General features: G+C 49.0%; 13 protein-coding genes across 13 annotated transcripts; 8 read left to right on the top strand and 5 right to left on the bottom strand.

Annotated features, from left to right (window-relative positions):
- The first annotated feature begins 133 nt into the window (after window positions 1-133).
- BDW43DRAFT_282268 (putative GABA permease) lies at window positions 134-2,401 on the top strand. Its single transcript, XM_032042613.1, has 3 exons — window positions 134-511; window positions 567-1,127; window positions 1,178-2,401. The coding sequence occupies exons 1-3, from the start codon at window positions 408-410 to the stop codon at window positions 2,079-2,081; spliced, it is 1,569 nt and encodes a 522-aa protein (XP_031898279.1). The 5' UTR covers window positions 134-407; the 3' UTR covers window positions 2,082-2,401.
- Window positions 2,402-2,638: 237 nt separating this feature from the next.
- On the top strand, window positions 2,639-4,387 carry BDW43DRAFT_137815 (acyl-CoA-binding domain-containing protein). The gene is made up of 4 exons (XM_032038281.1): window positions 2,639-2,847; window positions 2,909-3,022; window positions 3,096-3,168; window positions 3,254-4,387. The coding sequence occupies exons 1-4, from the start codon at window positions 2,769-2,771 to the stop codon at window positions 4,158-4,160; spliced, it is 1,173 nt and encodes a 390-aa protein (XP_031898280.1). The 5' UTR covers window positions 2,639-2,768; the 3' UTR covers window positions 4,161-4,387.
- Window positions 4,320-5,309, bottom strand: BDW43DRAFT_137064 (coiled-coil-helix-coiled-coil-helix domain-containing protein). The gene is made up of 4 exons (XM_032038276.1): window positions 5,196-5,309; window positions 4,873-5,100; window positions 4,642-4,774; window positions 4,320-4,578 (listed from the first exon to the last, which is right to left on the bottom strand). The coding sequence occupies exons 1-4, from the start codon at window positions 5,213-5,215 to the stop codon at window positions 4,480-4,482; spliced, it is 480 nt and encodes a 159-aa protein (XP_031898281.1). The 5' UTR covers window positions 5,216-5,309; the 3' UTR covers window positions 4,320-4,479.
- Window positions 5,310-5,597: 288 nt separating this feature from the next.
- Window positions 5,598-7,649, top strand: BDW43DRAFT_137164 (putative nucleoporin). Its single transcript, XM_032038277.1, has 3 exons — window positions 5,598-6,473; window positions 6,529-7,184; window positions 7,241-7,649. Exons 1-3 carry the CDS (start codon window positions 5,777-5,779, stop codon window positions 7,346-7,348), a joined length of 1,461 nt encoding a protein of 486 aa, XP_031898282.1. The 5' UTR covers window positions 5,598-5,776; the 3' UTR covers window positions 7,349-7,649.
- BDW43DRAFT_312970 (uncharacterized protein) lies at window positions 7,642-8,012 on the bottom strand (the record flags this gene model as incomplete). The annotated part of the gene is made up of 4 exons (XM_032047475.1): window positions 7,642-7,679; window positions 7,754-7,820; window positions 7,885-7,916; window positions 8,000-8,012. 4 exons carry the CDS (start codon window positions 8,010-8,012, stop codon window positions 7,642-7,644), a joined length of 150 nt encoding a protein of 49 aa, XP_031898283.1.
- A 290-nt stretch (window positions 8,013-8,302) lies between these two features.
- BDW43DRAFT_137235 (transcription factor SPN1) lies at window positions 8,303-10,265 on the top strand. Its single transcript, XM_032038279.1, has 4 exons — window positions 8,303-8,978; window positions 9,036-9,118; window positions 9,180-9,658; window positions 9,724-10,265. Exons 1-4 carry the CDS (start codon window positions 8,492-8,494, stop codon window positions 9,968-9,970), a joined length of 1,296 nt encoding a protein of 431 aa, XP_031898284.1. The 5' UTR covers window positions 8,303-8,491; the 3' UTR covers window positions 9,971-10,265.
- Window positions 10,189-10,720, top strand: BDW43DRAFT_137306 (uncharacterized protein). The gene is made up of 2 exons (XM_032038280.1): window positions 10,189-10,601; window positions 10,718-10,720. Exon 1 carries the CDS (start codon window positions 10,297-10,299, stop codon window positions 10,525-10,527), a length of 231 nt encoding a protein of 76 aa, XP_031898285.1. The 5' UTR covers window positions 10,189-10,296; the 3' UTR covers window positions 10,528-10,601; window positions 10,718-10,720.
- On the top strand, window positions 10,266-11,832 carry BDW43DRAFT_137201 (HIG1 domain-containing protein). Its single transcript, XM_032038278.1, has 2 exons — window positions 10,266-10,601; window positions 10,716-11,832. The coding sequence occupies exons 1-2, from the start codon at window positions 10,561-10,563 to the stop codon at window positions 11,410-11,412; spliced, it is 738 nt and encodes a 245-aa protein (XP_031898286.1). The 5' UTR covers window positions 10,266-10,560; the 3' UTR covers window positions 11,413-11,832.
- Window positions 11,833-11,855: 23 nt separating this feature from the next.
- Window positions 11,856-13,995, bottom strand: BDW43DRAFT_312973 (putative MFS peptide transporter; the record flags this gene model as incomplete). The annotated part of the gene is made up of 7 exons (XM_032047476.1): window positions 11,856-12,109; window positions 12,179-12,610; window positions 12,664-12,818; window positions 12,876-13,247; window positions 13,302-13,524; window positions 13,583-13,696; window positions 13,749-13,995. 7 exons carry the CDS (start codon window positions 13,993-13,995, stop codon window positions 11,856-11,858), a joined length of 1,797 nt encoding a protein of 598 aa, XP_031898287.1.
- Window positions 13,996-16,733: 2,738 nt separating this feature from the next.
- BDW43DRAFT_312974 (uncharacterized protein) lies at window positions 16,734-17,502 on the bottom strand (the record flags this gene model as incomplete). Its single annotated transcript, XM_032047477.1, has 2 exons — window positions 16,734-16,790; window positions 16,846-17,502. 2 exons carry the CDS (start codon window positions 17,500-17,502, stop codon window positions 16,734-16,736), a joined length of 714 nt encoding a protein of 237 aa, XP_031898288.1.
- A 647-nt stretch (window positions 17,503-18,149) lies between these two features.
- BDW43DRAFT_282320 (uncharacterized protein) lies at window positions 18,150-20,616 on the top strand. Its single transcript, XM_032042614.1, has 2 exons — window positions 18,150-19,186; window positions 19,288-20,616. Exons 1-2 carry the CDS (start codon window positions 18,644-18,646, stop codon window positions 20,086-20,088), a joined length of 1,344 nt encoding a protein of 447 aa, XP_031898289.1. The 5' UTR covers window positions 18,150-18,643; the 3' UTR covers window positions 20,089-20,616.
- A 340-nt stretch (window positions 20,617-20,956) lies between these two features.
- BDW43DRAFT_282322 (uncharacterized protein) lies at window positions 20,957-21,517 on the bottom strand. The gene has a single exon (XM_032042615.1). The coding sequence runs from the start codon at window positions 21,509-21,511 to the stop codon at window positions 21,173-21,175; it is 339 nt and encodes a 112-aa protein (XP_031898290.1). The 5' UTR covers window positions 21,512-21,517; the 3' UTR covers window positions 20,957-21,172.
- A 207-nt stretch (window positions 21,518-21,724) lies between these two features.
- Window positions 21,725-23,933, top strand: BDW43DRAFT_320743 (putative chromatin structure remodeling complex protein RSC3; the record flags this gene model as incomplete). Its single annotated transcript, XM_032049155.1, has 4 exons — window positions 21,725-22,722; window positions 22,774-23,191; window positions 23,251-23,515; window positions 23,571-23,933. The coding sequence occupies exons 1-4, from the start codon at window positions 21,729-21,731 to the stop codon at window positions 23,931-23,933; spliced, it is 2,040 nt and encodes a 679-aa protein (XP_031898291.1). The 5' UTR covers window positions 21,725-21,728.
- Window positions 23,934-26,734: the final 2,801 nt, after the last annotated feature.

Raw genomic sequence — 26,734 nt, forward strand, 5'->3', positions numbered from 1 at the left:
ACTAACTAGTATTATACAGTATCTCCAGCCATGATAAGAACCATTGGATAGGGCTTAGTAGGTTCAATGATAGCATTGTGCAGAAGGTTTTATAAATGTTGACGGTTATCAGCGCGGTCTCGGACCGCCCATCGTTAGGCCGAGACCGGATTGGCTTATCAGTTCTTTAGCTCCGTGAGGGGAACCGTTTAAGGTTACCAGTGGGTGATTAACCCCGGACTCTTGGACTGGACCATGCTACCTCCTTACTTATATTTCTTGTCTCCCCGGCTTCTGCTGGGGAGGTTAAGTCGAATTCGTAGGAGCTGGACTGACTCCTTCCTTTCCCATCGAGATTACCTGTGTTGATTTCTCCATGACCAATCCCATTTTGATTCTCATATCTCCTCCCGTCTTTGCTTGCCACCATGCGTCAGGGCTCCGTCGATGCCAACGCCGACCAGGCGTTGGCCAGGATGGGCTACAAGAGTGAATTACCTCGCAACCTGAGTATGTTGAGTATCCTAGGCCTGTACGTATTCTCTCCATCGCCATGAAAGATGACTACTCTTAACACGCTTTCTCAGCTCCTTTGCCATCATGGCCGCACCCTTCGGTCTGAGCACCACCATATACATCACACTTACCGACGGTCAGTCCGTCAGTATAATTTGGGGCTGGGTCCTCGTTACTTTAATCTCCATCGCCATCGCCGCCTCCCTAGCCGAGATCTGCGCCGTATACCCGACCGCCGGAGGCGTCTACTATTGGAGCGCTATGTTGTCGACAAAGGAGTGGGCCCCGATGATGTCGTTCATTGACGGTTGGCTGACACTTGTGGGGAACTGGACTGTCACCCTGAGCATTACCTTTTCCGGTGGACAACTGATTCTGAGCGCCATCTCCCTGTGGAACGAGGACTTCGTGGCCAACGCTTGGCAGACCATCCTCATGTTCTGGGCAGTGATTTGGGTCTGTGCTTTGGTCAACATCTTCTTCTCCCGGTGGCTTGATTTGATCAATAAGGTGTGTATCTTCTGGACCGCAGCGAGTGTGATCATTATCTTGATTACGCTCTTGACCATGGCAGACCATCGTAGGGATGGCGCTTTCGTCTTCGCTCATTATGATGCGTCGAAGAGTGGCTGGTAAGTTTCCCCCATTTTTAGAGTCCCTTGCAGTTATGCTGATCTCGCAGGCCATCCGGATGGGCTTTCTTCGTCGGTTTACTCCAGGCTGCATACACCCTGACTGGGTATGGTATGGTGGCTGCCATGTGCGAAGAGGTGCAAAACCCACACCGCGAGGTGCCCAAAGCGATTGTCTTGTCGGTTGTTGCTGCGGGTATCACGGGCCTGGTCTATTTGATCCCTATTCTCTTCGTCCTGCCAGATGTTCAGGCGCTACTTGATGTCGCTAGTGGACAGCCTATTGGCCTGGTGTTCAAAACGGCCACCGGGTCAGCGGGGGGTGGTTTCGGACTGCTGTTCCTGATCCTGGGCATCCTGATGTTTGCCGGAATCGGAGCATTGACAGCCGCCAGTCGATGCACCTATGCCTTTGCCCGCGACGGTGCCATCCCCGGATTCCGGCTTTGGCGCAAGGTCGATAATCGCCTCGACGTTCCGGTGTATGCCATCCTTCTCTCCACCGTCGTCGACTGCCTGCTGGGCCTGATCTACTTTGGATCGACCGCAGCCTTCAACTCGTTCACTGGGGTTGCGACTATTTGCTTGTCAACCTCGTACGGAGTGCCGATTTTGATTAGCGTTATCCGCGGGCGCCAGGCATTGAAAGAGTCCACCTTCTCCTTGGGTCGCTTTGGGTACGCCATCAACATCATCACTATTTGCTGGATCATTCTGGCTGTCGTTCTCTTCTGCATGCCTGTCTCGCTACCGGTGGACGCTTCCTCCATGAACTATGCCAGCGTGGTGTTCGCCGGATTCGCGGCCATCAGTACTGCTTGGTACTTCGCGTATGCACGGAAACATTTCACAGGACCGCCTGTCACAGGCGACGACGTGGCAGGCGTGATGACAGGGAAGGCCGTAGATACAGAAAATGTATATCCAGACGAAGCAATCGGCGAAAAGAAGTGAGTTGTCTTCTTTCAAATCCTTGTGCCTTGTTCCTTGACGACGATGTACGAATGAATATGTATAATTTGAGTAGTTCAGTGTTTCACATGTATACACAACTCCATACCCATAGAATCAATCACCATTAAATGCAACAAAACCGGAATAACGCACATAAAACATACAAAACTACTAGAGACCTAAATATGAATCGCATATATGCAGCGTATATGGGTTGATGATGTAACCAAGCACTATTTTACACTGATGGTTCGATCACAGGTCCGCAGTGCATTCCGTCATTCCCCAGTCTCCGAGAACCGCGGTTACTTTTACTTTCCCACCACCAACTCCAAAGTACAGTGAAAACCTCCAGCCACCACCCTCCTCCCCAATTTCCACGAACCAAAACCAAGAAAAAAAAAGGGGGAGCCGATCTATAACCATTCAATTTCACCATCACCTCGAAATAAACTCAACCCCCAATCCCGCCGCGATACGCTTCTCTCGACGGAGAATCCGGGGAAAGCTCGCTCGACTACAGCGCCCAACTACCTCTCTACCAGACCAGTCCAGTCACGGAGCCTCATAACACAGATCAGAACTACTACATGCTTTAGCACGGGAATCCACACTCATTTCTTCCTTTTTTTCATCTCTCATTAGTCTTATCGTTTGTGTTCGGGTACCGGAAATCCATGAGCATTAATGCTTATCTACCACCCCCCTAGCTCTAATGAAGCAGCGCTACACCCCGATATCGTCAATACTATGTCGGACTCAGTGGGTATGACCTTGTTTTGTATCCCTTGTGGACTCCGGATAGGTGATGACATTGATGCCTGCAGATCGGGTCTTCGTCCACGCGCTCAATACCGTTAAACGGATCCCGAGGACCGGTACCGCTCGGCCACCCGCGTCCGAGCGATTGAAGCTGTATGGATTGTATAAACAGAGTATGGGTACGGAATGGGCCCTTTTCTTTTTTTTTGCTTCTGATGGATATATGCAGGGTGTGAAGGCTGACGGGGACAGAGGGCGATGTGGAGGGCGTGATGGAGAGGCCGGTTGGGAATACGGCGGATGTGTATGCGGAGTGTGAGAAGTGGTTTGTTTCCCTTCTCTCCCCCCTTTTTTTTTCTTTTTCTTTTAGGGTTTGGGGGCTGGGCGCTAATTAAGGGGTGTGTGATTAGGGATGCGTGGTTCGCTCAACGGGGGTTGTCGCGGACGGAGGCGAAACGGAGATATATTTCTACGCTGGTAGAGACTATGCATCGATATGCGTCGCAGACGCCTGAGGCCAGGGAGCTGGTTGCTGAGCTTGAGTTCGTTTGGGACCAGGTGAAGATTAATACGTCTGCTTCTGTTTCTGCGTCGTCGACGTCGAGTAGTCCTGTGCAGGGTGTTGCGCCGCCGTTACAGCCGATCTATGCTAGTATTGGGGGTCGGTTGGCTCGGTCGGACCATGAGCATTTGGTTGCTACCTCCAGGGGGGCCTCGAGGTTACGGGTTCTTAGTCCGGTGAGTCAGCCGGAGGAGGTGTATCAGCGGCGAGGGTCTGGTGTGGACCGGGCTGCGGGTGAGGTGGAGGAGGATGAGGATGAGGATGAGGAGTACGCTGAGGCGCAGGATACTCTTGACGAAGATGATGATGACCATGACAATGACAATATCCCTTATACCCGGGCCCCCGATGAGGGCAATGAGCATGATGCAGATGAGGCCGTACTACGCGGTCGTGGGCGGACAGACCCGAAGAACCCCCCGGATGTTAATAGCCGACGATGGCGGCGGAGAGTCGAGCAGGCCTTGACTAATATGACCGCTGAGATTGCTGCTGTGCGGGAGCAGATGGAGGCGCGTTCCTTGGCGCATCGGCGGCGGAACAGTATGTGGGCGTGGCTGAAATGGCTCGTCTGGGTCACGCTCCGGCAGGTTATCTGGGATCTTGCGATCCTGGGCATGATGCTGATCTGGATGCGGGTTCGCGGGGACCGACGCTTGGAGAACAAGCTGAAGGTGGGATGGGCGGAGGTGAAAACGCGGCTGTCGAAGTTGAAGGGACTTCGTCGGGTTCCCAAGGTACATAAATTCCCTTAGCTTGGCTTTTGGTTGCTTCTCTTCGAGTACATATCTTCATATATCCTGATTAGATTCACTTGTCTTTCGTTGCTATTTCTTTTGTCAAGTCTGTATCACTGTCAGGAAGATGGATTGGTGTTGGTTAGAGTCAAGGCTTCACTGTATTCTAGCATAGAAGTCGTGTTGTAATTGCTACATTACGCCGGTCCTTCCAATACCGTATCCGAAATTGAACCAGAACCGTAGACCGAGAAACCAGGACACTCAATTCCTATGCTAATATGTACACATACAAACAGTCCACAAACCAGACCAGACCAGAGACATAAAACAAAACCTAATACTGAGGACCAGGGAACTGGGCATAAATCTGCTTGGGACGCAGATGAACTGGAGTCTGGTTCTCGGGGGCACCGGGGATCGTCTTCTTGAGGCCCTGCAACGAATCCATTAGCCAATACAACCACAAATTATGGACAGGGAACTCGGGAGGACAAACCAGCTTGTCGAAGACACACTTGTTCAACTCCATCTCGGGCTTCCGGCACTCCCACAGGTGGTGGTTATTGTTCTCGAGACATTCCCAGTGCGCGGTGAACTGTTTAAGGCAGTGGGTGTTGATATCTTTGATTCTGCATGCAATTAGCACACTTCACCTTTCGCCACGAACCCACCGCTCTCCCCCGGGACATCCTCCAACCCCAGCCGGGTGAGACAAAGGAAAACATACACTGAAGCGGCGCATCTAGTCACCTTCCGCCCCTCCTTCAGACAATCAAACTCCCCCCTTCCATTTGACTCCGACTTGCACTTCATGTAGTCATCATTGAAGGCCTTGCACTTGTCGCCGATAAAGAACGCCGCACTGGTCAAAGGGGCCGAGGTCGCGCCGATTTCCTGGACACTGGGAATATCCGCCGGCATGGGCGTGGTGTCCACCAGGACCTGTTGGTTGAATCTATCATGGAAACTGTATTAGTCTCATTCGATTGAAGATGGGCTGGGCCAATGCACGGAATCAATTGGCCGTGATTGGAAGAAAAGGAAGCATACTGAGGTTCTCGGCGCGCCATTTTGTCTGTTCGTTAGGGTGAATAGGGGAATTGAGAGACCGTATAGTGAGGAGGGCCTTTGATGGACGAGTCCGGGTGATGCTGGAGTTTCGAGGTCGGTTTTTGCTTGCCTGCTATTGGTCCGTTGCGGTGAGTTATGTAATATATATGCCTGAGGTGTCTGATTCCTCCATCCCGAGGACAATCCATACAAACCCATCATGCCTCAGGCAGCACGTTGCCTAGTAAGTTCAGATTCACGTGACACGGCGAAAAACAAACCAGCTCCCGACGCAAGTAATATGAATGAATAGTCAGGCCCGCAGTTTCAATTGCTGTGTTCTCTGCTCACAGACCTCTAAAAGTTGCTGCTTTGCTGCAGCGCGCGGTTCTGAGATATTGGACCGACATTGAGTTTCTATTCGCGCGATTGCCGATTTTCTGTGCCGTCCGACTTTGCATCTGCAAACGACGCTTTTGTTGCGGAGCTTGAATCTCGTTGCATTGTTCACTTTTTGTTCACGTTTTGTTTGCCTGTTAGATTTATCATTCCGCCATCCTATACACCCACTACGTATCGTAATGTCTCTCTTCGGAAATCAGACTCAGACCCAGCAGTCCGGCGGACTATTTGGGTCATCGACGACCGCGAATAAGCCCAGCCCCTTTGGCGGCGCTGCCACTGGAGGAAGTCTCTTCGGCTCGAATACGACCGGAACAGGAACCCAGCAGAGCGGCGGTGGTCTTTTTGGTGGAGCGCAGAATCAGCCCGCGACGGGAGGGACTGGTGGTGGCCTGTTCGGTTCGTCGACAGCGACATCCCAACCTCAGCAGAGCGGTAGTCTTTTCGGTACGGCGACACAGAATCAACCGCAGACGGGAGGGCTCTTCGGAAATACTGCTACTCAGCAGAAGCCCCAGGTGGGAGGTCTCTTTGGTGGATTAGGCCAGACGACACAGCAGCAACAACCGCAACAGCAGCAAGCGGGCGGTGGATTGTTCGGAGGTGCATTGGGACAGCAGAAACCTCAGGGAAGTCTTTTTGGAGGTGGATTAGGGCAGACCACACAGCAACAACAAACGCCGCAACAGGGCGGGGGCCTCTTCGGACAGACACAGCAGCAACCGCAGCAGCAACAGAGTTTATTCGGGGGAACTCTACTTGGTGGTCAACAACAGCAGAGCCAGCAGCAGCAACAGCAGCAGCAGCCTCAACTCGGCCAGTCTGTGCAACAGCTGGGGTCGAGTCTTTGGTCACCTGGTCGTGCGGTCACTGGAGGTTAGTCTTGTGTTTAGTTGATTTCGTTTTAGGTACTTTGCGCTGACTCTCGAAGTACATCGGACTGTTCCGACGCAGATTGCAATCGTCAAAGATAAATGGGACTCTGGCAGCCGCAATTCCCCGTTTCGAGCATACCTGTATAACAACGTCGGCGAGGATGCGGCACCTTTCTACCAACCCGGTCCGGACGACGACGAGACGAACTGGGAGGAGGCTTTGCGGAAGAGGCCCGCACCAGGCTATGTCCCTGTTATCGTGAGAGGCTTCTTCGAATTAGGCAAGCGGGCCCAGAGACAAAAGGACTTCCTGACTATGATGCAAACCCGCCTCCACGAGATCAACAACTGTCTAACCGAATTACTCTCTCGCCATGACCTCAAGATCTCCGTCCGGATAGCCGATTGCCGGCGAAAACACCTTGTCCTGAGCAAACGGTGCCTGGCGCTTGCGGCCAAGACCCAAATCTTACGGAACCGGGGCTACGCGATGGACGATGCCGAGGAGGAACTAAAGAAGAAACTGGCCCTGTTGGAACGTTCAGTCTTTGACCCATCTTTGAACGGCCGGGAAGAAGAGATCTGGGCCCGAATGCTGGCGATCCGGGAACACTCGAAACGCCTGCAGCTGGAGATGGAGAAGGCTGGACCGAGTGCAGCTTCACAGGCGGACGATGAATTGGATGAACAGACGATGAAGACCGCTAAGAAGGTACGCACCACTTTTCCCCCATCATCATTGCCCGATGCTCTACTAACAAGGCCTAGATATTGGATGACTACCATATCCAGATCAAGCACCTGCAAAACGAGCTGGAGTCGGTGAGGAAAGACTTCGACGAAGCAGAGAAGCTCCAAGGCCGGGTAGATCACTAGCCTTGTGCTCGCTACGCTATGAATCATCTAGTCACTCAGAGAAATACAGGGCTTAGGTTAAAACGTCCAGGAGCAAGGAGTTATAGGAGCTGGTAATCTGCAATTCATCCGATTCGGAAGACGCCCTGTTCTCAGTGTAGTAGAGTAGAAAAACATGCAAAAATCCGACACTTTATCATTTTCCCATCTTCATTTCTTCCATCTTCCCGGAATGATAACCCGAATGTACAATAATAATACATCTGCCGTTGGCTAAGCTTGACGCCGCCTAATGAACCGTAGACCGTAACCGCTTAAAGGAACTTCTTGACGAAATCGACAGCGAAGGGAGCTACCCCGTCTATCAGCATACTGTCCCCCAAATCCGCGACAGAAAGTAAATCAAATAAATCCAAGTCAACTCACAGAGATACAGAAGAATCCCACCGGTAATCGCGGCATGGATCGTCTGCTTAGCCTCCTGCTCACCAGCCTACACCCAATCATTAACATTAGCATCCTCAGCTTAAAAGTGGAAAAGAGACCGAGAGCCATACTCTAATTTGCTCCTTAGAGAGCTGTTCCTGGCCTATTCAACCACATCATCAGCCAAATCAATCCTATCAAACCCCCATGTGAAAAGGAAAAGGAAAATGAAAGAAAAGAACATACCGGGAGCGAACATCTTGCAAAATATATATCACCGGTGAAAGCCTCAAATTAATAAAATCGACAAAGTCAGGAGAGGAAGTTGAGTGAACAGAGCAAGACAAGACAGATAGCATAGGATACTAACGTTAAGAGGCTTTGATTCTGCCGCGCACGGACCACGGCGGAGGCGGAATTTCTCCAAGTCGTGATTGTTCTCGTCGTTTATCTATCGCAACTCGACCAAACTTCTACTGCTTCATCTTTCGGCTCATCGTCAACTTACATTTTACTTACGGATTGGCATACATTGGATTGTATTTGCTGCACGGATTCACGAAGAGGAAGAGATACCCAGCCCGGGATTGCGTCTTCGTTACGATTCGACGAGCCGTGTTGCCGAGCAACAGCGACAGCGACAGCTACAGAAATATTAAGACGGGCGCCGTTATCGAGTGCTCTACTTTCTTCTACACACACCTTTTTCAATAAAAGGTCTGCACAGCGACGAGGAAAATGTCGGCTAGTCCAGAGATCAAGCCTCAGAACACCGAGGAGGAACCCGTGCAGGCTCCTACCCCCAGCGCTGGCTCTGAGGGTCAGGAAGACCAGGGTACTGAGCCTACGCTTGCTGAGGATGAGGAGGCGCCAGAATTAGACGAGAAGAATAACGAGTCGGATGATGAGTCAATTCTGTCGGAGGTTGACGAGGCGCAGTTTGAGGACTTTGATCCTGAGAATGTTGATGTCGAGGATCGGCCGCAACTTGCGATTGATGAGGATAACTTGAAGCTTATTGGGCGGCATAAGCGGCAGAGGGGTGAGGAGGGGGGTGATGGGGAGCGGTCGAAACGGAAGAGGGAGGGGCGGAGGGAGAAGAAGAGTCGCCGGATGAGGGACTTGGAGGAGGCGGGTAGTGATGGCGAGGGGAAGTCGAAGAAGAGGGAGAGTAGGAAGAGGAGGGAGCCTACGCCGGAGGATGAGACGATGGATCCTGCTACTCGTATGTTTGTTCTTGCTCTTTCTTTTGGACGGGTGAAGGGGCTAATGGGATTACTAGGTCGTCGCAGGGCGTTGGATCGTGCGATGGACGAGGCGCTTAAGAAGCCGACTAAGAGGCGTTTCCGCAAGGCCGATGGGATTGTATGTTCGGTTTCCCTTGGGAGGTCTACGGTGTGGTCGGGTGCTAACTGCTACTGTGTAGGATTTGGAACAAATGGCCGATGCTGAAATTGAGGATATGCGCAAGCGCATGACCCACGCTGCTCAGTTGGACGCCATCAATCGACGTGAGGGCAAGCCCGCTATGCATAAGCTGAAGATGCTACCCGAGGTGGTATCGCTCCTAAATCGCAACCAATATGTCAACAGTCTAGTCGACCCGGAAATCAACCTCCTTGAGGCAGTCAAGTTCTTCTTGGAACCTTTGGACGATGGCTCTCTGCCGGCCTACAATATTCAGCGGGATCTGATGAACTCGCTGGGCAAGCTCCCGATCAACAAGGAGGCGCTCATTGCTAGTGGAATCGGCAAGGTTATTGTGTTCTACACCCGCAGCAAACGCCCTGAGGCCGGTATCAAGCGTATGGCTGAGCGTCTGCTTGCCGAATGGACCCGTCCGATTCTCCAGCGCAGTGACGATTACTCTAAGCGAGTGTACCAGGAAGCGGAATTCGATCCTCGGTATGCCTCCCCAGGCTCCCTTATCACGACTGATCTGGATCAGAAGCTAACTATAGACCATGCAGCAAAGTCCAACGTACTGTCCAATCGGCGGAGGTCACCGCAGCAGAAGCGCGCGCCCGCGAACTACTTCCTCCCCGTTTGGCGAACCGTGCCAGAGCCGACATCACACATACCAGCTATACTGTTGTGCCCCGTCCGACGATGGTCCAGGAGAGCAAATTCGCGCGGCCACTGGGCGCAAGCGGAGAGGATCGATTCCGAAAGATGCGTGCCCGACAGATTGCGGCGTCGAAGGGATCGCGACGATAGGGATATCATATTCATTCATGCTAGATGCATGTCCACCTTCATTTTTTTGCATTTTTCTCTTTCTTTTTCCTTTTCTATTTCCTTCCTATTCTTTATCTTGTCTTATCTGAATGTATGTTACCTACGGTTCAGGTTGCGGGCGTCATCGGGTCAAGTTGTTAGTTGAAATCAAGTCAGTCTAGAACAATCCTTACATAAAGGATCTTTTTTTGGGTCTCGGAAACACCTTGCCGAACAGAGTAACAGTAACCTGCCAATCATGCCATCCGGAAAGTCAGGCAGCGGCTTACTCATTCAGGCTTTCTCGCGCGAGAAGTCTGGCGTCAATGACCCGGAAGCAGTTAGTGGCGCCTGCAAACCCATGCCCTTCCGAGCTTTGCCCGGCAGACCCCGAGCACGCTGTACGTCACGGCCTTTGCTCAATCGCCGAACAACTTATCCAGCATATATTTAAAATCCTTTTTACGTCGTTGATTCCATCACACTTTCTCTCCTTCTTTCCTTTCTGGATAATTCTCAGCCTTATCTCAAGGACAGTACCCAGTTACTTCAATTAACTCAACCACCGTCAACAAACCACACACATCACAATGAAGCTCCTCACCAAAGAAGAAGAAGACGCCCACTACAGGTAAGCCCCAGACGCCACCACATCTTACAACCTCCCCCTGCCCCTCCCCCCCCAAATAACCCCAAACCCCTATCTATCCTCCACAATATCCAACTAACCATCTCCCCAAAATAGAGCCGTCCTAAAAGGTGGCACAATCGGCGGCGTCCTCGGCCTAATAGGCGGCTACGCTGGCGTCCTAGCCGCCAGCCGCCGCTACCACACAATCCGCAACCTAACCCTCCCCATGAAAGCCTTCCTTGTCACATCCTCGGGTACCTTCGTCGGCATCATCGCGGCCGACTCCTCCTCCCGCACCTTTGAGGCCGAGCGCAACGCCAACCGCATGTGGTACGAGAACCGTGAACAGCGCCTCCGCGAAGAACACCTGCAGGGGATGAGCTTCGTGGACCGCACGCTGGCCTGGGCCCGCAAGGAAAAGTACAAGATTGTCAGCGCGACGTGGGTCGCGAGTATGATTGGGAGTTTTGTGCTCGTGGGCCGCAATCCGTATCTATCGGGGCAGCAGAAGATTGTGCAGGCTCGTGTGTATGCGCAGGGTTTGACGCTTGCGGTGCTTGTTGCGAGTGCTGCTTTTGAGATTTCGGATCAGAGGAAGGGAAAGGGCATTCTGAAGAAGAAGTTGGAGGAGGGCGGGGTTCAGGAGGATGTTGTTAAGCCTGTTAAGCAGGAGGAGGGGGAGGGCGATTTGTGGAAGGATATGGTCGCTGCTGAGGAGGAGAGGTTGAAGAAGAAGCATCAGAGTGTTTGGGAGCACCCGGAGAATCATAAGGAAGGGCAGCAGAAAGAGGTGAAGGCTGAGGAGAAGTAAATGGTGTTGTTTTTTTTTCCCTTGGATTACTTCTCTTTGGTTGGAGCGTTCTTGGGGTATGTATCATTGCGTGGACTGAAAAGTCGGTTTTTCTGGTTATGATTGCATAGATTCTCATTTCTCTTTTCATTCGTCTTCGTGGGTGGCGTTTTTTTCTTTTCTTTTTTTTTTTTTTGAGTGGCTCTTATGGTGTACACTGGTTGTACTGTATTCTATTGAATCTCCTCTACAATTGATGACTAGTCATGTTTGCTTTGTTTCAGTGAGATCATCAAGGTCAGGATCTGATCTGTATAGTCAATTGATGTGCAATGGGAAAAGAAAATATCATGAAACATTTTCCATAACTAATTCGAAGTACATATCATGTCATATTAACTTCACATAGTATCAATTTAAACTCCAACCCCCACGTTTGTTACATTCTGTTGTGGTATAACCAACTATCGCTCGGCATCGGTATTCTCGTTCTGAGCGTGTGGCCCACGACCCAAGTAGGAAGACGCTTCGAGTCGGTTGAGCTCATCTTCCCTCTTGTCCAGCTTCTGGTGCGTAATCCAAAAAAGGTTCCCGCCGACGAAGGCAAGCACAGCGACGAAGCCATAGTTCCAGACGAGAAGCGGATTGGTTGAGAGAGGGGTCAGACCTTGCTGGACCGCCGATGAAATCGCATGCATGAAGAGATAGATAGATTGAACTATTGATATGGTCTAGGTTAGTATATCTGGAGTGGATGAGATACAACAGACAACTAAGGTAGGAATACCTAGGCTCTTCATGTTCTTCGGTGCCTTGGTGAATGCATACTCGTATCCTGTAATCGAGGTGAAGATCTCCGAGAAGGCAATCAATATGTATGGCACAGCTTGCACCCAGACGTTAATGGGAGCAGGAGACTTGCAGCTCCTCTCTCCTGGATAATGGCCGCATTTTCCCATCTTATAGATATAGTGCTGTATCACGGCGGCAGATACCATGGCTGCGGAGGCGAGAAGATAGCCCGCATACATTCTCTTCAACGGGGTGAACTGGATGCCTAGTCTTCGGAGTCCGGGATAAATGAACTGGTCCATGATTGGTATGAAGACAATTAGAGCGATCGGATTCAGGTTCATAATAATATCATTTGGCATGCCGTGAAGCTCCATGGTGGCCGCTTGAGAGGTCAGGTTGTTGGTCATCTGCCCATAGGCCAGCCCTAAACATATTCAGACTACGGACGTGTTTCACAACGTTGGCTGGGGCACCTACAATAGAGGGGATACCAGAGGAAAACGGCACATGCCTTGAGGGCTCTGCTAACCTCATCCACCCATTTATCATCGAATGTCATCCACACCGGCTTTCTCTGGACATTGCTCGGCTTCACACTTTCCCAGAAGTCATTCGCTCGGCAGTTTTTGATACTGTTTGCAAATTGTCAGCCACGCTCGTTAATGCGTATGCAAAGAGTTGCTACTGACAATCTGACAGGATTCCAAGACCATCTACCCTTAAGCGCGAATCTCCAGAGCTTGAACGCTTTGCCTACAACGGAGCCAGTCGGAGGAGTGAGCTCATACTTTCTGCGGCAGATAAAAAGCACGAGAGGGCAAATGCCAAACATGACGGTGGGGAGGACAAACGACAACCAGAACCCAACATATTTTTCGGCATATACCATGACAATCTGTCCGAGCAAGGAGCCCACGTTGATCATGAAGTAGAAGTATAAGAAAATGCGAGTGATCGTCTGAGCCGGATCTACGATGACACGTTCTCCGGTTTTTGGGAGTGGCATAACATAGGATCGGATCTCGTTGTGCTGTTCTGCGATTAGGGGAGCGATATTCGATCTATTACTGTGTTAATAGAGGAATCGCCACTAATTAGAATAGAAGCGCCTGTACTTGAAACCTCCAACACCCATTCCGAAGAGTACTAAACCGAATATGAAGCAGCCCAAAGCAGGACCGGGATGCACAATAACCTGGGGAAGAGATGCGATGATGAGAACGATATGCCCAACCATGGCAAAGGCAATGGCGACTTGGATCGTCTTCAGGCGGCCCCAGAACTCATCTGCCACCCACGCGCCAACAATAGGCGTTACGTAGCACCAGAAAACATTGACTTGGAAGAACAGATCAGTTGTTGCGCACGTGGGTGGACTTGCAATTAAGAAACTTACGAGTGGTAAGGCCTGTAGAGACTCTCTGGCCCATGCCTAGAGCCCCCGACTGGCCTGCATGACCAGCACCAGTGTTCGAGTTAGGCGGGAGAGGCTGCTGGATAAAGTTGACGACTGGAACAAGTCACTCTCACAGTTTCCGCATGACAGGAGAATAAATACATACAAACGGCAGTGGTTCCATAGTAGGAGAATCGTTCACAGAGCTCGACAAAGGCGATGGTGTATGCGGCCCATCGAACGCTTCCAGCGACGCGACGGAGGGTTTGCAGTTCTTCCTCGGTTGGAGGCGCGCAGCCATCATCATGCGATAAGGCCACCGTAGACATCACTCCGGTCTCTTTCTTAACCTCGTAAGCCTTCGCAGTGGCATGCGCCTTCTCAGGCTCCCCGTAATGAACGGGGTCACTCATGATGACGACAGGTTTCAGTCACAGAGTTGTGAAAAATGCTGCCAGAGGTCTGTAAGGATGAGGGGGTACAGATTCATTTAAGTGAGGGGATAGAGCCAAGAGGAAGAGAAGAAGAGTGAAAGGGTTGGCTGGAAGAGGAAGAGAAAATGGGAGGAAAAGAGGAGGTGTGGTCATAAAGGAAGAGTGCCTGGGGAAGATGGCGGCCAAACTCCATGCTCGAGTGGATTAGACTTTTATATTAGTCCCTCTTGAGCTTCACTTGGGAATTGTTTGATTAGTACCGTCCTGCCGATTGGAGAAACCAGTTCCAATTGCAAGTCTTGGACATGATCCCTCCAAATTCAGGTGCCCTTTACCGGTATTGTGGTATACATGGATTGTTATAAGTCTAGTGTTACCCCATGATAATGTCATGGCCATTGAGAACGGCAACAAGGGTGATATTCGACGGTTGGGTTGCATCCTTTCTTTATTTTCCCTAGGTTGTGGAAGGTTACGCAAATGCCACCGATGGTTGGTGAATAGACATCCCGGAATGGGTGCTTGCTGATAGCTCGACCTATGGGCGAAATATATCTAACCTAGAGTTCCTCCGCATTTCCTAGGATGATTGTGACCAAGCCCCCATCATCTGCTATGAGAATATTGAACCATATTATCCGTCCTGAAAGGACTGAAAAAGTAAGATATTTGAGATCCACGCGACGGTCATCGTCATATCACTGTGGACCCAGCCGTTATCGCCTTGACATGGACTTACATAGGTCCTTGAACAACATCATAGGAGCATGGACCACCATGGTTTGCCATGCAAGGTGACCTAAAATTGACCCTTCTAAACTAAGCGGTCAACCATGGGATGAATGTGACATGGATATGAGGCTATACTGGAGAAAAAACCTAATATGGGCCCGTAACAGGAAGCCCGCTGATGAGATTGTTCGAACGGATCAAGAACATTCAAAGTTCATGTTATAGTTTTCTTTGAAGCTAATACACTGGCCGTTCAGTATCTGCGGAGAAGGGGTGTTGAAAATACTATCAGCCACACAGTATAGTATGATATATTAAGCTTATCCGTTTGACTTGGAAGATCCATGTTGTCAACTGACAGTCAAGATGCCACAGAGCCGTTGAGAAGCTTACCGTAGGTATATAGCTACCGTCTCACTACGAGTGTTGAACTCTTCAACAGCCGAGCAGTAACATCACTAGCATAAATCCTTAGATACCCAACGAGAGAGAGTACAGCCTTCTATGGGGTTAGTTTTGACCCCATTGACAACCCTGGTTTAGGTTTTAAAATCGCCGAGAGTTTCTTTTGTTCAGGAGTAGTAAGATGATGACCTAAGTATAACGCTAGATGCGTTTCTGGGCCTCAACTAAATACCAACCACTTTCTACATCTGGTTCAGCCACTGTCTCAAGAAGTCTCAACGAGTTTTGTAAGTTAGTTACTTATATTAGGGGTGACAATCTGAGATATCCTTCACTGACTCCCCAGTGAAGGTCCTATTCATGCTCAGTCCTATAACAGATATGAGGAAATGGAGTCTAGCTATTCACACCCTTCCTTGACCTCCTTTGCCTTTTTCTGTTTAGATATGTTTTCCGATATCTTATTCCTCGTATCAGAGAATTCAACAAACTTCACCCGCGTTCTTACTCTATCTTCTTCCTTTTATTATTACTGAAGGCTGTAGACATTTTCTTTCAGCTAGCAGCCCCTTCAAGTCATCACACTGGACGCACCGTTGCTTGGGTGTAATGGGAACCCCTTTTAGTAGTGTGGTTGTTGTCTATGCTCCTACTGTAGAACGTTACTCAATATCAAGCCCTATTGCTATGCACGCTACAGGAATTGTATCTCAGTTAGGGTTGGCGTAACCCCTGTGGCGTAGAATTTGGGCTAGGACACATTGAAAAGGGGAAGAATCTTTTCACGGGGGTCTTATGGACTATGGTTAAGACCTGAAAAGAAATTGTAGAATATCCCGCATATTCTATGTGCTTCATACAGTGGAACACGATTCCATGGATTGGCTCAGTGTTTGCTTTTCCCGGGTTTGAGGATCTGGCTTCAGCAAGTGAACCAACCAAGTTCTACTATGGTTTGCGACAAGGTTGTTGTTTATAGTCTAGTCCTCCAAGCATCCTCTGATCCGATAGTATTGAGGGACGAAAAGACATGATCAATACCCTGTGTTGTATTTAGCTCACTTGTGTTGCTTGCTTGTATTTGGATTTGTTTTTGCTGTTGTTAAACATGCTGTAACGCACACAACACCCTGCTAGAAATAAGAGTAATGATCAGATATATTAGCGGCCCTCTTTGAACCTTGTTGAGTACCCTAGACAGGCTAACTCTGAGTAAGTATAGCACTGCCTGTTCCGAAAAGTAAAGTGTCTTGAGCAGTATGCTGGTCATATCAGTCATTCAATTTGTGTGAACTAGCTATTCACATTCATCTCGCGCAGTAACTCTCATCTGTTGTAGGCAAATGATAAGGAAGTTACAAACGGAACTAACCAACGTACTTATAGAGTAGTAGTAGACATGAGCAATCATCAGTAAATCCAGGTCATAACGGTCAATGAGGCAGTCGGCGTCGGAGTCGATGGTGCGTAGTATGGTCGCCACGCATACATGATTCCTTGGAATCCATAGAAATAACGGTAATATTGCAAGGAGCCAAGATTTTTTGTGTCCAATTCCTGTCGTTACAAAGTCACATCATTCATCGAACATTCGCAGAGAAAACCGTGTCGGATATAATGACTGCAACAGCCGCAATCTAAGAAATCATGGTTAGTTGATTCTTCAACACTACTTTCCAACAAGATTCTTACTAAGGCTTGGTCGACATGCGCAGTTATAACGATATCCAGGACCGGTCGGTAGCCATGTTTAGTACTTGGAAAGCGCTTCATTAAGGCCAGCTTCTCATTGTGCTGTATACTCTCGCGCACTTCTGCGACCTTGCGATCCCCATCCACAATATCATATAACGCTAACGCATTCCCACGGCTCTCAACCTCCAGTGTTAGCTCCTTGTCCTCCTTCCTCTTCATCTCGAAGGCCGCTCTATTTTCGAACGTGATATGGAAGCTCCCCCAACCAGACATCGCAGAAATTCGTCGCGGGGTCACGGTGGCTATCTTCGCACTACTACTTCCGGGCAGCGAGACGGACCAGGAATTCCTAAAGGACTTCCGGTGGATCTCGAACAAAGGGAGTCCCGAGGCATCCCGGAACTCCCGGCAAGGGCGATCGTTGAATTTGCGACCGGAGGCAGTGAACAGGACTATGCCGTCATCGTCTTGGATGCTATAGCCGATAGCGGATTTCGGGTCACCTTGGGGTCGGAAGGTGAGGAGGGATTTGGCCTCGGTGATATACTCTCTCCGAAGAGCGATCGGGCGCTCGGGCGCTTTCAGAGCTCTGCGAATCCGAGGAGAGTATGCCACGGGAGCTTGCAGGGGTTGTAGGTAAGTTGTAGTGGCCATTGTGAAGCTGGGTGGTTCGGGGGAATTGGGATGTCCTGCGTCTTGCTTCCAGTTGCGGGGAAGGAGGCTGCGTTTATAATCGACCGTCGAGTTGACTGTGATAAGCGCAGTAAATTCACTCGCATAGCCCAGCGGTTCCTCATGACTTCATAGGTTGCAGAGGTAATTACCCCATCAGGCTTGCAAGGACGGGGCCAATCAGAGTACTCCAATGTCACCCTGTCCATAGTAGCACTAAGAATACTCCGTTCGACAAGGTCTGGAGCGCAGAAATACGCGATTTGCCAAGAGTTTTGGCTGTGATATGGCCTCCCACTAAATGTGAGCCACAGCTCGATTGCACACACGCTGCAAGTATGTACCTATACTTGCAGCTCTCTCACGCCTTCACGGTTTCAAATCAGACCACTTTAGTCCCGGTACTCGTGGAACAATTTTTTCTGAGACATCATGTCCAAGGTTCATAAGGCTGAATGAGTGTCAATTTTCCATGGTAGCAAAGATCAATGATTGTAGTATGACATTGATCCACCAGTGTACACGAGTGGAGGTGTCAGATGGCAAAAACGGCAAACGAATGCAAACTAGGGAAGCAACGCCACAAGCTCCCCGTTCCCCTCTCCCGTGACTGGAAACGTGGCCCAGAGCAGACTCGCGGGTTGTCGATCTTTTAAGCCTTTTTTTTCAGGATCAACCAGGCAGAAATTTCCCCTTTCTTGTGGAAGAACACAACCCAAAAAATTAACATAAAATAACCTTAAAATATCGTCAGAGATGGACTTTCTTCTCACAATAGACAAAACTAGGAATAGAAGCTACGAGGCTGAGGGGAAGGCCAAGACGCTTGCAACAATGCTAATGCGAAACCAGCTGGAATGTTTCAAAAATTTCAAAGAGTTTTTGTTGACTTAAGATGAGAGTGGGGGCGAATGCCAACCTATGATTGACCTCGGTCTCCATGTCTGTTTAATTTATCTTTTCTCTTCTTTTGTGTCATTCAACTTACAATTGGTTGGTTTGCCCTACTCAGGCACCCAAAACTAGTCAGGTGTTCACTGCTAGTACTGCTACAGTACCGCCTTACTGCGTCAATGTTGGATCTGTGCCACTTTATGAAATTCCACCCTTGCAGTCAGTCATCATGAAATTATGGCGACAATGCGTGTCTCGCCCCTTGCGGCTATTCCTATGGCTCCTAGTTGTTGTACTCCTGCTATGGAAGTCCCTTCCCTACGAACACCCGATCCGATTATCGGCTCGCTTCAATGTTAAAGCTTTGAGTACCGCGTGGATATCTTATCTAGGAGATCGTTGGTGGTTTGCAGACCAATCTACCTTTCCAGTGGTGATATCGAATGATGTTGCTGTGTTGATGAAATCCGGGTTCGGGACAAAGGACCGCATCTCCGCCTGGTTGGAAGCTCACGAGCAGGATAAATTCAACAACCTCCTCCTGGTGGGCGACTTCTCTACCCAGTCTGGACAGCTTTTTAGCTACAATGGTCGGCGCCTACCTGTCTTTGATCTCGTAGCTTGGATGCTGGAAAGGGGGTACCTGTCCGCAGAGCTGGCGCATCCACGATTGATGAAACATTCCAACTTGAGTGTCGCTATTGCTAGCGGGGACATCGACACTGCAAAGGCACTATCGCAGTCGTTCGGATGGGAGCTGGATGCCTTAAAGGTATTTAGCCCAAGTTGTTATAAGCCTTTCTTCGCTCTATCTTTAAGCTCCTTATATTGGCCCCGCTCTCTGACTAGCCTTGGCATGCTGACATGTAATAGTTTATCTCGGGCCTAGAGCTTTGCTATGAACAGATGCCAGATAAAAAATGGTATATCTTAGCTGATGACGATACCTATCTTATGCAGCCCGCCCTCAAGCTGCTACTAGAGCACCTTGATCCGGAAGTGCCCTACTACGTGGGCAATGCCGTAGGTGACTACAAAGGCCGCTTTGCACACGGAGGCTCCTCTGTGATCCTCTCACAGGCGACGATGCGCTCGCTTTTCTCGCACCGCGAAGTCATAACCTCGGCACATCTAGAGTCTCTCGAAGAAACGTGGGGCGATAAGCTTCTTGCGACGACTTTGCTCAAGTTGGGCATTTATCTAGACGAGCAATATGTCATTTTCTTCAACGGGGGTCCGCCTCGAGCCATAAGGGTCACGGAGGATCGGTTGTGTGCGCCAATTATCTCTTTTCACAATCTATCTCCTTCGGAAATGATCAATGTCGGTCGGAGGTTTCAGCATACAGACGACTTTCTTCTTTGGATTGACCTGTGGGATATATATGGCGCCCCATCCCTCGACTCGCCGATTCTTGAGTCAGGTCGGAAGGGCTGGGACCATGTTGGAGGCCTAGATGAATCTACCATGACCGTCAAGGATATCCTAACAGCACAGGGCTGTGTTAAAATCTGCCACAACTACTCGAAGTCTTGTCTGGCGTGGACGTGGGAGTCAGAGAAACAGCTGTGTCACATCAGCAACTGGATGGTGCCGGGAGATCAGGCTGAAGGCAAAACCTCGGGGATCAATGTACCGCGCGCGAAAAGTCTGGTCAACAGGTGCCGGCCGTGATAAATTGGAAGCGTACCCTGTTTACTCTGCAAAACCTCAGAAACCTCTCACCGCCACAATACAAGGCTATCATTAACAGCCGAGTTTTGGAGGATCCCTGTTCAGCCGCAATGAAGCCGTTGGTTGCCGATGGTATTACGACACCCGGTGACCGTGAAGTCGCTCCACTGGGCAGTGACCAAATCATCTCAGTCAGCATGAGCGAACAATATCTTGCTTCATGAATGACACGGCGAGGCTTTGAATTTATTCAACAGAGCGCCATATTGTTCGGCGACAAGGCTGGATAAAACAATGGCTTCGCCCTCCACAGGGCTTATTCCGCACGTCTGGGCCCTTTTCATCCCCTCCCTCTCACGCTCTTAACGTTCCTATATATGTCTTACTGTACATATTTTCTTTACTCTTCGCCGTATATGCTTGGAATGTTTCTCGTCTTGTCATTAGAGCCCAGCTTCAGCTGATTAGAGAGTCGATTATCGACAGAGACCAATACATTAGATTTGAATAAATTTAGTAAAGATTCTACTTGTCTTCCCTATTCTGACTCCTAACTATCATTCATCAGTTCTGTATGTGTTTTTATTTTTATTTTTTATTTTTATTTTTTTTTTTTTGGTATTATCATTTAGTTATAAACTTTGACACTCAGCTGACCCTCGTAGATATTCAATACGACGCCTAGAAACCCAGAATGGGAAAAAGAAAAGACAGAAAAGAATAAAAGGCCGAATCTTCCCCTTCCCAATATTATACGGGGAATCACTACAAGAGGATGGCCTTCACTTCAACTTCCATGCACCTGATGATATTGAGGTTTGTACCAGGAGCCAGGACATAGATAACATGAACCGATCGATATGGCACAACCACACCTGTAGCTCTAGTGAACGGTCAAGCAAGCAAATCGTTATGACCGTGAATGTACCCTGGGCGACAGGATATTGAAATGGTAGATCATCAACACCGCCAGAGCTGCAACGGTCTCCTTCGACTACTTATGAAAGATTTTTATGCGGCAAGAAGTCATGTATCAGAGCAAAAAGTCACACGTTCTGGTCGTAGTGAACCTCAATTCGAGACACTAGACACTAATCCTCCACCTAGCCAAACGATGAAACAGCCTTAAGCACGCCGTAACATTCCAACTGCAATCACACTCTGTCAGTATGTGCATCTTATTACAAGCGGACCAATGCATCGGAAGCTTACTCGGAGTGTATCGAGTTGATCGATAGTCTAGTATTTCGGCCCTGTGAGTCTCCGACATTGTCTGTTGCATCTTATTCTGGCTTTTTGGAGAAACAATGGTCGTGGCATTGCTTATGACTGACGAAGAATCATCGTCTTGTGATGTGCCTTCCTTTTCAGACTGTCCCTTGAAGGGGCGGAGGAGGAGGCTCGAGAGGGAAGTGGCAGGCATGGTAAGAAGATATGATGTTTAGACTTGAAGATAAACTATGGAAAAAGTTAGAGAGATGATCTGTACGAAAATCGGCATATTTATACTTGTTTAGGGCATATCTTGATGTCTATCGGGGTTCGGAGTTCAGCACCAAGTGCATCGGACTAGTGAGGGATATAAATGAACAGCAACTACCCCGACTGCTTCCACAATTGGACTACAACAACTCATCACCATGGCTTCAACCCGCCGTAATGGGCAGCTGTCATCCTGCGAGCCTTGTCGCAAATCCAAGCTCCGATGCGATCATTCAAGTCCGATCTGTACCCGATGCGTTCGTCGGGGTAAATCAGACAGCTGCGTTTACCACCCCGCGCCACTGACGAGACCGCGCAACTTGAGGAGATCTCACAAAGGGGGAAGAACAGGCTCCAAAGTCTCCGTGAGATCCTTTAACTATGAGTACGACTGGGTGAACTTGGCGCCTTCTGCCGCTGTCCATCGGGTTGGACCCGACCGACCGAACGGGGCCAAGCGCTCATTGTCAAACCCAGGTTTTTTGGGCCTTACAAGCTATTCTGGAGTTTTCCCGGAGCACGCAGGTCTGATAGAACCTAGCATTGGCCAACCTACAGATCTTCTCACACAGGATCAGACTCTTTCTGCATTAGCCACTACTTTGGTAGGCTCTAGACAGCTTGAACTGGGCGCCCAGGTCCTCTCATTGTTAGACCACCTTTCCCTCTATGAAGAAATTCTTGAAAAACGATTTGCCGTGTTCGAGGGGTGGATTATTGGTCCTCCAATAGTGCGAAATATTATTAAGTCTCTCAGAGATTTGTCTGAAAACAGAGCCCGGGGACCAGGCGACGGAGAATCCGGCTTGTTGGGGCTCTCAAAAATACTGTTCAAGAACACGGCAGCACCTATTGAGACCAATCCAACAATGATGGCCCCGGATTACGTGTCTGTTGCAGCCCCACGGTGGGATACAATATCATTTCTTTTGTCAGCAATGGGCACGGCGACTTACCAGATTCCCCAGGATGACAAGCTCCTCCAACAGGACACCCTCCCTGGTGGAGACAGAGAAGGACTACGGAGGTTGGCCGTTGCAGCAAGTGACGTCTGCTTGCAGTTTTGTGACAGCCTAGGCATTATCTCTGATCCTATGTGTTGGGCAACTATTCAACAGACTGCTTTCTATTCCCACATGCATGGGTCGGGTGGTATGTCATCGAGCATGACATATCATGAATCTATACTGACTAATTGACCAGATTACCGAACATGGAAAAAGCTAGGTGACATAACAACGATTGTCTTTGCACTTGGCCTGCACCAGTCCGAGGTGGATGAAAACGCCCCGTTCTTCTTGGCTGAAATCCGCAAGCGAGCCATGGCGGGTGCTTACATTTTTGACAAAGAGATTGCGACCTTTTTAGGCCGGCCTCCTCGGATACTCTGGCGGCATTGTAATATACAATATCCTCTGGACCTCAGCTATGACGAAGTCGTGGCTGAGCCTACGGTCCGAAATGCTATAATACAAAAGTTAGACTCGAATGGGTGGAACATAGAGGGAAGCCGGGATAAAGGAGCGCTACCACGGATCTTGCTAATGCTGGCTCCAGTTCGGGAGGAAATTCTAGAGTTATCACTTAACTACGAGGTCGATGGCTTAGAAGGCAGGGTTCAGTGCGTACATGTTTCTTCTGCCTCGCTTGGGACTGGCTGTATGCTAACTACACTTGCAGAAAGCTTAGCGAGGAATCAAGCCTGATGCGACAGAAGTTGCCATCCTTCCTGAACTGGGATCCAGATAAGGGAGACATGACCCTTCTCTCGGTGCATTTAGAATTTCTGTATCAAGACCTCCTCCTCTTCAAGACCTTATTTAAGCGGACAGGGAAAGGAGAAGAGTATCTTGTCAAGACATCCTCCGAAATCCTCACTGTTCTTCTTGACATGGTCTCACGGTTGGCCCGTTCTGGAAAAGTAGTTTCCTCCCTGATCTGGGAAGTAAGTTGAATGTGTAGACCGATACAGGCTATTGTCTATCCTAACAGACTCCTAGTTATGTTACATCGGTGTTCCCGCGGCTGGTGTGCTGTCCAGTCAATTACTACGTCGGTCTCGATTACAACCATCGCAACCCACTTCTCTACTATCAAGCGCCCAGTTTCCCCGGTCGGAGATTATTCAAAACCTGAGCGTATTTGCGGCGCATCTTGGAGGTCTTCTCTGGCAAGAGAATGGAAATTATGAAGTATACAAGAAAGGACAAATGGCTATTAGAGATGTACTTGACAGAGTGCTATCCGATGACCCAGCCAGGGCGTCGACTGATGCTGGCGTTTCGCCGGACCTTGAAGTAGACTTCATGGAATTCTGGGACAGCTTCGATTGGGAGCAGGAGATTAGATTCAGCTTCAGTTAATGGATAATTCTCGGCATAGACTACTTTGTCCATTCTTCGTACTCCGTCAAGTAGTGTGGCTCTCTTTTTTCAGGAACCAGTGCTCTATCCGGATCAATTTTCGTTAATATGCTTTGTGCATTTGTATGCCCTTCGATAATTCAGCCCTTGAATCGATATATCTAATGCATTCACAAACAGGTGCTATTATCTACCATAGCGTAACGTATTTATAAGAAGTTTGTCTACGATCTGCTTTAAGAAGCCTGCAATATATATTAAATTTATGTTTCTGACTTTCTTAATTGATACTTAGCTATACTCTACCAGGTGCCTCATCAGATAGAAAGTATTAACGTCTACATATGCAAGGACAGTGTTTACTTCTAGCATGATAATGAAAAAAATAATATGCATAAAGGGGTTTGAGCTAAGAATGGCATAAACGCAGACTGCCCGTAACTCGGTTAACGGGGGGACTGCAATATCACCTCGGATCAAGCTGATCATTATCCTTTGATATTGACGTTTCCCTTGAAATTTCTCTAGGACAGTCTACTCAAAGAAACAAATGTTAGACGTAACTTCCTGACTATGACTCTATCTGTGATGCCATAGTACATAATAGCGAATAGCAGATAGCAAGTACAGTAGAACGCTGAATAGGCAGACCTGTAGGCCGTTTCAGCCATGAAGAGCTGTGTTATTTTGCCGCCAGTTCTTTGTTTAGTACAGGTCCTTTGTATAAGGTGGTTCATGTTGAGTAGTTCTCTAATCTTCAAGCCTTTACGCCTTTTCCCAATGTTGCTTAGTGAAAGGGGGTCTGTAGGATCTTAAAGACCATATAGCCTTGCATATATAAGGCACTCAACTCACCAACCCACCCCAGGCCTTTCTACCACCTAGTCAATTCAGTCTATCTTTTTATGATTTCACAGATATTGCCAAGGTTTATATATATCGTCTCTCTGCTGAATAATCCTCTATAAACAATCCAAACAAGCTATTCTCACTTTCCCATATCGATCAGACCCTTTGGCGGCATTTAGACTGTCATTGCAGAAAGTAGATCGGACCTTGTCTTCATCATCTAGCTGTCCACCTTCAGCTAGGCCTCGGGTTGCTACATATCTCTGTTGATTATTTACTTCTGCTTGTAGCAAGCAGTCCAGGCGGTGCTGGGGAGACTATCCGTGACCAATATTACCTCAAAATCTTCGCACCAGGGCCGTTCTCTGTCATGGAAGGAGGCCGTTGGAAAGGGAAACGACCACCTTTGCAACAGCAAGCTGCTTAAGTCACCTCCCGGAGGGGACGGAAAACCGAAGAATACCTGCCAGCAGTCCCACCAGGACAAATACTGAAGTGACGAGGGCTACCATATTGGTGCCAATGCCATGTCGCCTATGCAGCATATAGCTGCTGCATTCAACGAACTGGATTTGCCCAAGGGACTCACTCCGAATCGTGAATTTTACTGGGAGCAAAGTCAAGACTGAGTTGATGGGTACGGCACAAACCAGACTGTGAGTACACTTGAACATGCTCCACGAGATCTAATTCCAGTATAGATACTGATCAATACCAAGGCTACAGATGGATCCTACTACAATGCCATGAACCCAGCTGAGGGATTCATATTAGGGAGAATAATACGAGTCCCCTGGAGGCTGCGAGATGGACCCACCAACAAGGACCTCCATTAGCCAAGTGGTTTGATGTAACGTACCTCTCTTTGGTGCAGTGGGCGCGGCTGCGGACCCCTGAGGAGTTGCGAAGTATCAAGTACTTCTTTCGGTTTCGCATTATCAACGAAGCTCCCTTGCGAGCCGCCAAAAGCCTCTCTGAGTGACCTGATACTACCTTTCCTATGGCCTTTGATGAGGGGAGGGAGATCCTGGGGACGCCGAACGGTGGAGGAGTAGCTTGGTGTCTCGCGATCACAAGGGTGACCTCAGAGTAAAGACCGTTAAATCAATAGCCATTTGGGAAACCCAAGGAAACGAAGAGAAAGACTGGTATCACGCAATGTTTATAGTTCGATCTTTGCAGGGCGGAGGTGAACGCAAGTGCAAAGGCAAGTGCAAGGAAAAAGGTGAGAGGGACAAAGAGTTGTAGATTATCCATATTGTAGAGCAGGTAATTCTTCTGCATCTTGGGTGGTATCTATTTGTTAGGATTAGTTATTACTGTGTCTTATTGTTCTATTGATATCGTTGTCAAGGTTTTGTGGTCAGTTTATCAACGGGATACGAGTCAATATCTGAAGGTGAAAGGAGGCTGAAATATTATCTTGAACCGGCCTCTATGGGGGTTTAGTACGCTAGGGCAGACATGTAGCTAATGAGCTCGGCCGCACTATGTCGTTCGGCCAGTTTGCATCTAGTCCAACCCTATATTATACGGGGAATGCCACAAAGGATTCATTCGACTGCAGGAGGAGATTATGCGCAACTCGGAAGACCACACGATCCTGGCATGGACAGTACAAGAGAAGCTATCAGACTGTCGATGCAATGAGTGCTTGCTAATGGCGACTGAAAAGGCCCGGGGTCCACTAGCCTTGCATCCTGTTGGATTTTCCCTCCCGGGGTCCTATTTGCCCGCGCCCGCCAGCTAATCGGGGCGACAGAAGCCTTACGCCATGACCAACTGCCGGTTGAAGATTACGCTACCTGCCGTGAAAATGGTAGGTCTGGACTACTTTCATGCCATATTGAACTGCCGCGATAGTAGAACCAATAAAGTAGCCTGTATTCTACTCCGGCGTATCAAGTTCGAGGACGACAAGTACTATCGATTTTTGTAGATAACCTTATGGC

Source organism: Aspergillus alliaceus (assembly GCF_009176365.1).
Source record: "Aspergillus alliaceus strain CBS 536.65 unplaced genomic scaffold BDW43scaffold_34, whole genome shotgun sequence".
Classification (NCBI taxonomy): Eukaryota; Fungi; Ascomycota; class Eurotiomycetes; order Eurotiales; family Aspergillaceae; genus Aspergillus; species Aspergillus alliaceus.

Excerpts from the sequence above, each read along its gene's own strand:
- BDW43DRAFT_282268 (XM_032042613.1), top strand. The coding sequence starts at position 408 with ATGCGTCAGGGCTCCGTCGATGCCAACGCCGACCAGGCGTTGGCCAGG. Across the intron at positions 512-566 it reads ATGTTGAGTATCCTAGGCCT|CTCCTTTGCCATCATGGCCG; the intron begins GTACGTATTCTC and ends ACGCTTTCTCAG. Across the intron at positions 1,128-1,177 it reads GATGCGTCGAAGAGTGGCTG|GCCATCCGGATGGGCTTTCT; the intron begins GTAAGTTTCCCC and ends CTGATCTCGCAG.
- BDW43DRAFT_137815 (XM_032038281.1), top strand. The coding sequence starts at position 2,769 with ATGCTTATCTACCACCCCCCTAGCTCTAATGAAGCAGCGCTACACCCC. Across the intron at positions 2,848-2,908 it reads TACTATGTCGGACTCAGTGG|ATCGGGTCTTCGTCCACGCG; the intron begins GTATGACCTTGT and ends TGATGCCTGCAG. Across the intron at positions 3,023-3,095 it reads ATTGTATAAACAGAGTATGG|AGGGCGATGTGGAGGGCGTG; the intron begins GTACGGAATGGG and ends TGACGGGGACAG.
- BDW43DRAFT_137064 (XM_032038276.1), bottom strand. The coding sequence starts at position 5,215 with ATGGCGCGCCGAGAACCTCA. Across the intron at positions 4,775-4,872 it reads ACTAGATGCGCCGCTTCAGT|AATCAAAGATATCAACACCC; the intron begins GTATGTTTTCCT and ends AATTGCATGCAG. Across the intron at positions 4,579-4,641 it reads AGTGTGTCTTCGACAAGCTG|GGCCTCAAGAAGACGATCCC; the intron begins GTTTGTCCTCCC and ends GATTCGTTGCAG.
- BDW43DRAFT_137164 (XM_032038277.1), top strand. The coding sequence starts at position 5,777 with ATGTCTCTCTTCGGAAATCAGACTCAGACCCAGCAGTCCGGCGGACTA. Across the intron at positions 6,474-6,528 it reads TGGTCGTGCGGTCACTGGAG|TACATCGGACTGTTCCGACG; the intron begins GTTAGTCTTGTG and ends TGACTCTCGAAG. Across the intron at positions 7,185-7,240 it reads CGATGAAGACCGCTAAGAAG|ATATTGGATGACTACCATAT; the intron begins GTACGCACCACT and ends AACAAGGCCTAG.
- BDW43DRAFT_137235 (XM_032038279.1), top strand. The coding sequence starts at position 8,492 with ATGTCGGCTAGTCCAGAGATCAAGCCTCAGAACACCGAGGAGGAACCC. Across the intron at positions 9,119-9,179 it reads TCCGCAAGGCCGATGGGATT|GATTTGGAACAAATGGCCGA; the intron begins GTATGTTCGGTT and ends GCTACTGTGTAG. Across the intron at positions 9,659-9,723 it reads GAAGCGGAATTCGATCCTCG|CAAAGTCCAACGTACTGTCC; the intron begins GTATGCCTCCCC and ends TAGACCATGCAG.
- BDW43DRAFT_137306 (XM_032038280.1), top strand. The coding sequence starts at position 10,297 with ATGACCCGGAAGCAGTTAGTGGCGCCTGCAAACCCATGCCCTTCCGAG.
- BDW43DRAFT_137201 (XM_032038278.1), top strand. The coding sequence starts at position 10,561 with ATGAAGCTCCTCACCAAAGAAGAAGAAGACGCCCACTACAG. Across the intron at positions 10,602-10,715 it reads GAAGAAGACGCCCACTACAG|AGCCGTCCTAAAAGGTGGCA; the intron begins GTAAGCCCCAGA and ends TCCCCAAAATAG.
- BDW43DRAFT_282320 (XM_032042614.1), top strand. The coding sequence starts at position 18,644 with ATGAAATTATGGCGACAATGCGTGTCTCGCCCCTTGCGGCTATTCCTA. Across the intron at positions 19,187-19,287 it reads GGGAGCTGGATGCCTTAAAG|TTTATCTCGGGCCTAGAGCT; the intron begins GTATTTAGCCCA and ends GACATGTAATAG.
- BDW43DRAFT_282322 (XM_032042615.1), bottom strand. The coding sequence starts at position 21,511 with ATGCCTGCCACTTCCCTCTCGAGCCTCCTCCTCCGCCCCTTCAAGGGA.